Raw genomic sequence first — 11063 nt, forward strand, 5'->3', positions numbered from 1 at the left:
TTATTGAGAGAATATGACAATGCATCTCGAATAGAAAATAATATGGGGAGGATATACAGCTCATGGCTTTGATTAGATAAGCAGTCAAATGGTCTCGCCAGACAACCAATGCCAGTAATGCTTTCATGTACTTGGACTTATTGTTTTTACACCTACAGAATAAAGACTATTCGTCATCACAAAACATTTGACTGAAATTGTATATTGACCAATAGAGATGTGCATCTTTTCCTATCGAGACGATTTGATACATATCTAGATGCATGGGCTCCGATACGATGCAGGAACGATACGTTTTAGTTTGAAACGATTCGGTGTGAAATCAAGCTCAGGTGCATCCTGTTTCCATTGATCATCCTTGAGATGTTTCTACAACTTCATTGGAGTCCACTTGTGGTAAATTCAATTGATTGGACATGATTTGGAAAGGCACACACCTGTTTTATATAAGGTCAGAGCAAAAACCAAYCCATGAGGTCGAAGAAWTTGTCCGTAGTGCTCCGAGACAGGATTGTGTCGAGGCACAGATCTGGGGAAGGGTACCAAAACATTTATGCAGCATTGAAAGTCCCCAAGAACACAGTGGCCTCCATCATTCTTAAATGGAAGAAGTTTGGATCCACCAGAACTCTTCTTAGAGCTGGTCGCCGGGCCAAACTGAACAATCGGGGGAGAAGGGCCTTGGTCAGGAAGGTGACCAAGGACCCGATGGTCACTCTGACAGAGCGCCAGAGTTCCTCTGTGGAGATGGGAGAACCTTCCAGAAGAACAACCATCTCTGCAGCACTTCACCAATCAGACCTTTATGGTAGAGTGGCCAGACAGAAGCCACTCCTCAGTAAAAGGATTTCCTGAGTCATATTCTCTCAATAAAGATGATCATTATTGTCGTTCAGGGGGCAGTCGTGTAAGAGGTTTATGTAATCTTGCTGCCAATTTGACAAACAGCATTACATGACATGCAAAACGAGAGCCACTCCTGGGAAGATGCTGCCGAACAGCCAGTGGTATAACGCATGTCTCGATTTTTCTGTGCCCTAATAATCTGATGCTAGATACTGTCATCTTTAGGGACTGAAAAAGAGTCTGAAAGTTTGCCCGCTTTGTACATATTCCATTATCTTGCCTCTTCTGAGTAGGGAAGGCTTATTAGCAAGCTTTGAACTTACACTTACAATAATGTACGATCAACAGTTTTATAAGCTAATTAGAAGAACAGTTTAATTAATTAATGATAGACTGGCAATWAAATGGCAATCATGAAAAAATAATTGCCTAGTAAAATAAAATAAATTGATACCCGGCTTGGAGTATGCCAAAAGGCACCTAAAGACCTAAAAAWAAAAAAAAGATRGAACTCTTTGGCCTGAATGCCAAGCGTCACGTCTGGAGGAAACCTGGCACCATCCCTACGGTGACGCGTGGTGGTGGCAGCATCATGCTGTGGGGATGTTTTTCAGCGGCAGGGACTGGGAGACAAGTCAGTATCGAGGGAAAGATGAACGGAGTAAAGTGCTGAGATCCTTGATGAAAACCTGCTCCAGAGCGCTCAGGACCTCAGACTGGGGTGAAGGTTCACTTTCCAACAGGAGAAAAACCCTAAGCACACAGCCAAGACAACGCATGAGTGGCTTCGGGATAAGTCTCAATGTCCTTGAGTGGCCAAGCCAGAGCCCAGACTTGAACCCGATCGAACATCTCTGGACAGACCTGAAAATAGCTGTGCAGCGACACTCCCCATCCAACCTGACAGAGCTTGAGATGATCTGCAGAGAATAATGGGAGAAACTCCCCAAATACAGGTGTGCCAAGCTTGTAGCGTCATACCCAAGAATACTTGAGGCTGTAATCGCTGCCAAATGTGCTTCAACAAAGTACTGAGTTAAGGGTCTGAATTCTTATGTAAATGTGATATTTCAGTTTTATTTATTTTTATAAATGTGGGAATTTCTACAAACCTGTTTTTGCTTTGTCATTATGGGGTATTGTGTGCAGATTGATGAGGGAAAAAACTATTTAATACATTTTTGAATAAGGCTGTAACTTAACAAAATGTGGAAAAAGTTGAGTGGTCTGAATACTTTCAAATGCACAATAAGTCATCTTTGTCAAAGTATGATATATTTCGGCTTGAAGTCTTACTTGTKTTTTCCTATGAGATGACGTGCAAATWWTTTTTTGCCTACATTTCTTTTCAGGCCTGTGTTTTATTTAAACGTTGACCACCATGCAACATGGAAATGTTTATTAGTCAGAAACACCTGCTGATAAGTTCTTCCTGTTTGCGAGTTGTCTGAGAGCCAAACAGCTTTGCTCCATAGCCTACACTTGGGTTTCCACTAGATAAAACAGCCACAAAGTCAAAATTGGCTATATTGMACAAATTCATGAAAACAAAAATGAGCTTTTTGGTCTAAATTTAGGGTTAGGCAAAGGTTAGCAGTGCAGTTAGGGTTATAGTGAGAGTTAGGTTTCAAATCTGATTTTAGGTAGAGAAAATGTAGTTAACTCGATGTGTTAACTAGTGACGACACTGCACTTGGCCGCCTTGCCATGAAGCAAATAAAAATATGTTGTCCAAACTAATGTTTTCGCACCTCCCCTTTTTTACCAGCAAATTATCGTAATCCATTGGGTCATTTGTTGAATTTAAATATTTTTTTTGCCAGTCTGCATAAAAAAAAATGACAATTTTATAAAAGTCATTGTGTCATATGATTGCATTTTAGAACCCCGCTCCCCCCGTCGCCACAAGATGAATGGTTTTGAGCAATAATGTTTTAGGCCAATTCATTTTGCATGGCCAGGTGTGCAGTGTTTGCCTATTTTCTACCATTTCATTGATSCTAAAGAGTGATCTCAACCCACCCGGAGCACCTGGCCATACAAAACAAACTCGCCCATGGCTTCAATGCACCCTCCAAAACGTTCAATAGTTAGGCTATCCATATTACCGSCGCTTATATTCTTTCTATTGCGGATTTGCAGTCGCAATTTAGATAATGCATTGATATAGCTAGCTAGCTTGCTGACATGATAACAGAGAGAACAAWGAATGTAGCTATTTGATTATGTCTGTGTGCGTTTCCAAATAGGAATGACGTCTGGAATCCGACACCGTTTCACTGGAGTTATCAAATGGCAAGAGTCAGACAAACATCAACCCGAAAACATGTCAATAGCTCGTTTAGGCACGGTTTAGCTGAGACTCATCTCTTGACGTGTATTTATTTTCCTGAAATAATTATTTTCTTAACTGAAATGCCTTCARATAAACTTTCATTAGCTAGCTAAGGTTAGCATGCTAGCTAGTTACACTCGGAGCGGTCAGTCAGTGCCCTATTTGTTATTTCGCTGCTACATGTGGAAATCACTCAAATGTTCCCACCCCCAAGTCCTGAATATGTATTAGCAGACTGCGTRAGTCTTCGAGCTGGAACCGTAACGAGAATTTCCACTCTAGGTCAAGGATTACTTGAAAACAGTGGTGTGCAGAACGGCATCTCGGGAACCAACAACTTGTCGGTTCTTGTCACGGATGGGCTATTGTAGCAGACGACCACCTCGGGGTCCATTTCTATTAGCTAAAAACAAGAAGAAGTGGCTTCAGTGGGCACCGAGATCACCAAGACTGGACAATTGAGGAGTGGAAGAACATTGCCTGGTCCCGACATTGCGTCATGCAGAGTCAGGATTTGGCGTATGCAGCATGAGTCCATGGCCCCATCCTTCCTGGTGTCAATGGTACAGGCTGGTGGTGTGTTGGTGTGGGGATTGTTTTCCTGGAACACCTTAGGTCCATTGATACCAATTGAGGAATGTTTCCATGCCCCTAGGAATTCAAGCTGTTTTGGAGGCAAAGGGGGGATCCGAACCGGTACTAGATGGGTGTACCTAATAAAATGACCTGAGTGTATAGCACAACTTTGAATTTCGCCCCATTTCATAATCAAGTGGTTTAGACAGTTTGTAAGTTTTGATGGACTCTTCTTCTCCCGCTTTTCGACCATGCAGTGCGGGTAGCAAAAGTGTTTGTTGTCCTTATTATGAAATGATTACCCTTTATATCAAAAATATTACCATATATACTGATTATTTCAAGCAAAACTATTACTGATGGTGAACCTGAACAATCAAAATAAAACGGATATAGGCTAGACCCCGATCAGCATGTATCCTACCTATAGCCAGATGAGAGTTGTGTCTCCAGCGGTAGCTTAGGCCATTTCTTTCTGGTAAAACATATTTTTCAACAGCGCATTTGATTAAAAAAATTACCTAGCAAATTACATTGGCTGTGACTCCACTAATAAAGCCTAATATTGTGCAAGCCATTTCACAAACATGGCTGCTTTGCTTGATGTATTGTTGTCTCTACCTTCTTGCCCTGTTGTCTGTGCCCAATGATGTCTGTACCCTGTTTTGTGCTACTACCATGTTGTCATGTTGTGTTGCTGCCATGCTATGTTGTTGTCTTAGGTCTCTCTGTTGTGTTGTCGTGATGTGTGTTTTGTCCTATATTTTTATTTAATTTATTCATATTTTTAATCCCAGCCCCCGTCCCCGCAGGAGGTCTTTTGCCTTTTGGTAGGCCGTCATTGTAAATAAGAATTTGTTCTTAACTGACTTGCCTAGTTAAATAAAGGTTAAATAACTAAATAAATGATGCACTCATATCGTAAACATTTGAACCGGGGACCGATGCGTATCGGTGAATCGTTACATTCCTATTGACCAAGTTTCACCCCCGTCCAGGACTCAACCGGTTCCAGCGGCCAACACCGTAGCTTACCAAGGGATCCAAACCTCTTGACGAAGTTAATAGGTGTTGGGGTTAAAGTTGCTACACTTACCCTTCTTTTACCCTCTCCTTCTCCATCTCAAGTTCCTAATGCCTGGGCACACTTTCGATGGTCTCACGGTAGCGCCGTCACACTTCTGACACCAATTCACAAATTCATGTGTTGCCTTGACCTGGTCTCAGACTTGGGTCATGGGATTGTCATCCCAACCCTTTGTAGCTGTTATGCAGAGAGAGGAAAAACTCTGAGCCTCTTGATGGTGTARCGTAGCTAGGTGTTGGGTTAAGGTAGCTTCTAGCTACATTCTATTGCGTGGCCCTACACACCATTGGGCTCACAGTGAAATAAGAGCACGTCAGCATAATATAACACTCGCAGAGGCGAAGCTTTAGGCCTAGGCATTCCATTTGAGCAAGACGTCACTCAAATCATTGTCAAGACTTTCGGTTATCCATTATCTCTTTGATCACAAATGTTATATTTTCCACAGATACACAGAATATTAACTTTCATGTTTCCTCCCTGGCTTTTTCGGGGGGTTGAACTAGACCTAATTCTTCTTATCAGCATAGGCATTTCTTTGTTTAACCTGCACAGATAGGACAACCAATAATTGGAAATAGATTGAATGACATCAAAGCAATTTAGTGGACAAACTGCTTTGTGCTTCATTGTCGCAGTAATGCTTTTACGTGGCATAAACAAGATCAATTTGAGGTAAAACAATCTGACTTTTCAGACTAGAAATCCATTTTTCCTTTTTTCCTCCCTACCTCGATTCTTCGAAATTAGATTGAAATGACATATGAGCTGCTAATCTGATATTCATTCCATTCTTCTATAGCCCTGCTTCCCAAAGTTGACTAAGGCCACATTATTTAGGCATTAAGGTAGTGTGATAAGGGAATTAGGCTGGTCATTAATCGTTTACACGTCAAATGCAGCGGAGCAGCTCGGGGTGGTGATTTAGCGAGGCAAAGCCACCTAGCCCCTGTTAATCCACCTCTCACACGTTTTAATTGGAAGAGGCTTCCCTGGATAGGACATTTATGAATGGGTTTAAGGCCATTTCTCCCTTAAAGCCATCATTTATTTCATATTCTTAATACCAGCTTGAACATTTTATCCATATAGAAAAGCGTTCACGTTTTCAAGTTGAATCGTCTCTCCCCTACCCATTGTCTTTTGAAGCTGCTGTTGTTTGTAATGTGTACCTTGGGATATCCAGGGATCCAGAAGTTACTGACAACGACGCATTCTGAAGACTTTATGCAGTCGTGTTGGTAAACTGGTAGCACTACCGGCATGATCCCCAATGTCTTGATTCTTTTGGAAGGGATGTCACTGATAGAAGACACATCCATGCTGTCCATGAAGTAGGCTATGCTGTAGCATACACGTCAGCTCAAGGGGGGGGGGGACTATGACAATAGCTCGTGTTACTCAGTACTATTTTGTGTCCATACAATGGACATGTCTTATCYCAGCCTTATCTTTAACATGGTCTGTGCTGAAGTGACATGTAATATAACAAGGCACCATATTTGGAGGTCCACTTGAATGTCTACGATGAGCCAAACATGAGTGACAACAGAAAGCGGTACTATTGTCTTAACCCTCCTAGTGGTCCTAAGGTGCTGCTGCTGCTGCAGCGGTATAATGCACCATGAATATTCTGCCTGCAAACCTTCAAAAGGTCACAGTATTNTCATTAATCGTTTACACGTCAAATGCAGCGGAGCAGCTCGGGGTGGTGATTTAGCGAGGCAAAGCCACCTAGCCCCTGTTAATCCACCTCTCACATGTTTTAATTGGAAGAGGCTTCCCTGGATACCACATTTTATGAATGGGTTTAAGGCCATTTCTTCCTTAAAGCCATCATTTATTTCATATTGTTAATACCAGCCTGAACACTTTATTAATATAGAGAAGCATTTGCGTTAAGTTGAATCTTCTCTCCCCACCATTGTCTTTTGAAGCTGCTGTTGTTTGTAATGTGTATCTTGGAATATCCAAGGATTCTGAGAATTGCACAGTTGTCAGTAAATCATTGTGAGGACGAAACTCATGTTGGTAAACTGGTTGAAATACCTGCGTGATCCCCAATGTCTTGCATACTTTGGAAGGGGTTCCATTTGTGTCACTGACAGAAGCCACATCCATGCTGTCTATGCAGTAGGCTGTGCAGCAGCATAGAAGTCAGCTCAAAGTGGACTATGATCGATAACTTGCATTATCTCAATACTATATTGTGTCAATACAATGGACATGCCTTATCACGGCCTTATCTTTAACATGGCCTGTGCTGAAGTGATATATAGTATAGCGAGGCCACATATTTGGGAGTTCACTTGAATCTCTATGACAACCCAAACATGAGTGACAACAGAAAGTGGTACTATTGATTTAACTTTCCTAGTGGTTCTAAGCTACTGCAGCAGTGGCAGTATAATGCAGCAAAAATTCGCAAAACCTTCCAAAGGTCACAGTATTAATCCTTTGAATAAACCTTGTGTTAAACAGAGGCTGTGCTCAGGACGGAATTGAAAGAAAAGAAAATGGTTTTGGGAGAAAAAAATTGAAGGTATCGGACACTAAATCTTCATTTTAACATTGGTCTTACGGAAACATGGAATAGGCTTGTATGACTGCCTTAAACAAAGAACACATGAGGTTTTTGTGTCGAATAGGCCCATTTCTTTTCTAGCTTTGTGTTTTTATTCTGGCAGCAAATGTTTTCATTTCTGCTGGCTTGTGGTTTGAAAGGATTTGGCACTAAGACACACACAAGGGGAGGGGGAGAAAAAATCCTGAAAAGTGGATCAAAAAAGTAAATGAAAAATAATGTCATATTACAGAAAATATGAGAGGCTAATTTGTGCCGACTTTTTGCTAATTTTGTTCTCGCCACAGAAAGAGGAGCCGTCACCTGCTCGGCGCCACAGCGCTGACAGTGCCAGTGATCCATGAAATAAGCTGCCGCTGGCTTTGTTCAGATAAGAATGAACAAATCTGCACAATGTACTGCTCTCGGAATCTCATTTTCATACTTGCATGCAGGCTAAAAMAAATAAGCTGTTTGCAGGCTTGATTAATCAGACATTTGAGGGCTTTTTTTGTCTCTTTGATCTGTTCTGTCGCCTAGGTAACTTGGTTGACATTAATGTTGAGCCCCAGTAAAGACAATCAGGGATTGTAGACTGAACTGATAAAAAAAAATTAAAGACCTTTAACGCTTTAAATATAGTAACCGCTCCGTGGCTTCATTTGAAAGAGAATAGGGGGGAATGTGAGGGGTTTTAATTTTGGTTTTGGAAGAATGTTTAGGAAGGCGTGGTTTCTAGACCTTTGCATTTCAAATGATCCACACAGGAGAGCAGGTTAATGTGGGTAATCCTTGTGTTGTAAAGAATATACATCTCTGGGTGTAAAATTCAAAAGGAGACATTTAGGATCCTCCCTATTTCAATTTATTTTCTCTCAAAACTATGCCTTTTACCCAATTTACTTTATTTTTGGAAAATGTGTGAACACAGGAGCCTTTCTGAGATTTGTCAATAATTTAATAAACCTTCAGATGTACAATCCCAGCGTGTGCCACAGCCACGCAAATGCATTTAGTACTTACACCACTTAAACATGGTGCTCAAAACGCCCTGATGAGAATTATCTGCTGGCAAATCTACTCCCGACATGAGAATGAACACCCATTGTAACTTTCCCTTTCTCCTGCATTCTGACTAGAAAACATAATTTATTGGCTATAAAACCTATAAAAAATGGCAAGGAATTAGAAAACTGTCATAGTATGTTAGCTTCAGGTTATGCAGACGCTTTTACAAATCTTCCAAGTGACTGTATAGATTAATGCCTCGAGGGCCCAGCCAGAGCCCAGTACTTGCAGCCAGCTGAAGCCCTTATCTTAAATCCAAGCAAAGTACCATTAATCTTTTTGAAAGACCTTTATGGCTTTTAATGTATCCCAAATTAGAACATTTTACACCCTTGGTTCCTGAAATATGGTGATAAAAAGCCTTTAGAGTTACATTTGTCCTGGCTGCTCGCTCTGACCTGCTTAATCCCAGCATGCATTAGGAGATATTTTAGTTTTAGTCTTTCTAATAAAGTTTATCCCACTTAATTATAATTGAAAGGAAAAAAATCACCAGCAGGTTTTTTTTCTTCCAGTTAAGAAATGGCGGCACATTTCTTCATTACCTTAAGACTTTTTTTCTCTTTCCCCTGATTGTACTCTGCATTTTTAGAAAGGGTAATTTGTTCCAAGTGTTTATCAAACTTTTCATTCGGTCGAATAATAAACCTATCTCGGGAGTGACAGGATTTTTCCTTTTGTTTCTCGTGCTGGGGTTATTGGGATTATTCTGCTCTACAATACATGCACTTCCTCCCTGGGATTTGAACAAAATGTGTTTGCCACTTGCAGTCACAGTCATTCCTTTTAACTTTTCGGTCTCCTTTAGTGTACATTCAAACCATTTAGGAAAGGTCATGACATTTATTTTTGCACGTTCGTGGTAAAGGGTTGACTGTCTTATTACTGTTAAGCAGTTGTCTGTGTGTATGTACCATGTTTGATTTTCTTCTTCACCAACCCAGGGATCTTTATGCCATCATGACTGTCATTGCATCATGGTCGGGGTGAGACAAAACGGGGACCGGAGGCACTCATGGGAAGCCACCCTGACACATCAGTTGGAAGAGCTCTGCTTGCCAGAGAGACTGATTTACATCCTCTAATGGGCCTTGTCTTTGTCTCCCTCTCAATAGCTGGCCGTGAAAATCGCTCAAGCCGCCGATTGCCGTGACTTTGTGCAAAGCAAACAGGAAGCGGAGGCTTCTCGGGCAGCCCAGAAAAGGAAGACGCAAATCGCTTGGGGGTGTGTTGTCTTTTTGCTCTCCTCCCCACAATTATCGCCTTAATTTACATTACATCACAGTTTGTTAGTGACATACATTTTATTATGCATATTTGCCTAGCTTGCCAGCTTATTTCCCACTTATTTCATGCACAGGTATGCGTACATGCTAAGTTTCGCCTATACAGAGAAAGCGTGTTCTGTAGCCGTCTCGTAAAATTAGATAGACACCATTTTGAACTGTCACAGTGGATGTCATGGTTAGAATATGTGTAAAATGTGTTATGCCAATGTTTAAGAACTACACTCAACTTACTGTCATTTCAAGCTCTCAAGAACTTGGAAATATGTATATTTCATACAGAAATTAATTGTTTTCTTTTCTGTAAAAGAGAATACATTTAGCAGGATTTTTATTCCAAGTACTCAAAATAGGTTTTTGCTAAATCAGTATTTCATTATTGTTTCAGGTTTGAAGCCAAGCAAAGATGGGAAACCAAAAGCAACATGGGATATATGTGACATAAACCCAGAAGAGAAATAAAAGTAAAAAATGTTTGTAAAGATTTGTGTAATTTCTCCGTTAATTTAATAAAGTTTGTTCGAAAAGATGTTTGTACCAGTACAATTTTGAGAGGAAATGTCAGGATACTGTACAAAACAATAACAATAAAAAAACAAAGCCCGTATAAGATGAGAATTATGGAATGTTCAAATGAATTCTCTGAGCACTCCATGGTGGCTGCTGTGTGTGCTATTTTCCATTCCTGTGATTTGAGCATTTCTGGGCCTTTTTCCTTCCAATTAAATCTGGTGTACATTACTGGATGATGCGTTTATTTATTGCTGTAAAGTGGGTTAATCATGAAGGCGCTCTTTTCTTCTGAGGAGGTAGAGAAAGAAGAGATTAGGGTCCTAATGCAATGTACAGGATAATGTGCGATAGGATTTGCCAGTGCAAAATGAAATTTGGCTGCTGTAAACTGTTCTGAGCAGTCATAAACTGTAAATTGTGTCAACAGAGAGGGTATGAGACATGAAACGGAGGCTTTGGTGTTGGCCTTCACCCATGCTGAGAAAGATGCCATTGTTCCTCGGCTTAAACAAGAAGCACAGGGTATTTCTGAGAAGCCTACTCTATGGCTGTGAAGAGTCTGAGCGATGATTAACAATGTTGTTGTACCCAGTAGATTTGATGCCAGTCTTTTATAGTTTCTTTGCACCTTGATCATATTTTGATCTGCAATGACCTCTCCCAACTGGTCCAACCCAAATGCCCCCCCCCCCCCCCCCCKTGCCGATTGCGATAATTGTTATTGTCATTTCAGATTTCATGCGGGAAAAATAGCAAGTCTGTTAATTGCCGTTATTCATAACCTTACAT

At 40.9% G+C, this 11063-nt stretch overlaps 1 protein-coding gene across 1 annotated transcript in view; it reads left to right on the top strand.

Moving 5' to 3' along the window:
* Positions 1-10502, top strand: part of fam204a (family with sequence similarity 204 member A) — a 36110-nt gene extending 25608 nt beyond the window's left edge. Inside the window, exons 6-7 of the mRNA XM_023970252.2 lie at positions 9591-9700; positions 10150-10502. Coding sequence (XP_023826020.1) covers positions 9591-9700; positions 10150-10201 — 162 coding nt within the window. The 3' untranslated portion in view covers positions 10202-10502. The remainder of the gene's footprint in view (positions 1-9590; positions 9701-10149) is intronic.
* Positions 10503-11063: the final 561 nt, after the last annotated feature.

This window comes from Salvelinus sp. IW2-2015, linkage group LG25 (assembly GCF_002910315.2).
Source record: "Salvelinus sp. IW2-2015 linkage group LG25, ASM291031v2, whole genome shotgun sequence".
Classification (NCBI taxonomy): domain Eukaryota; kingdom Metazoa; phylum Chordata; class Actinopteri; order Salmoniformes; family Salmonidae; genus Salvelinus; species Salvelinus sp. IW2-2015.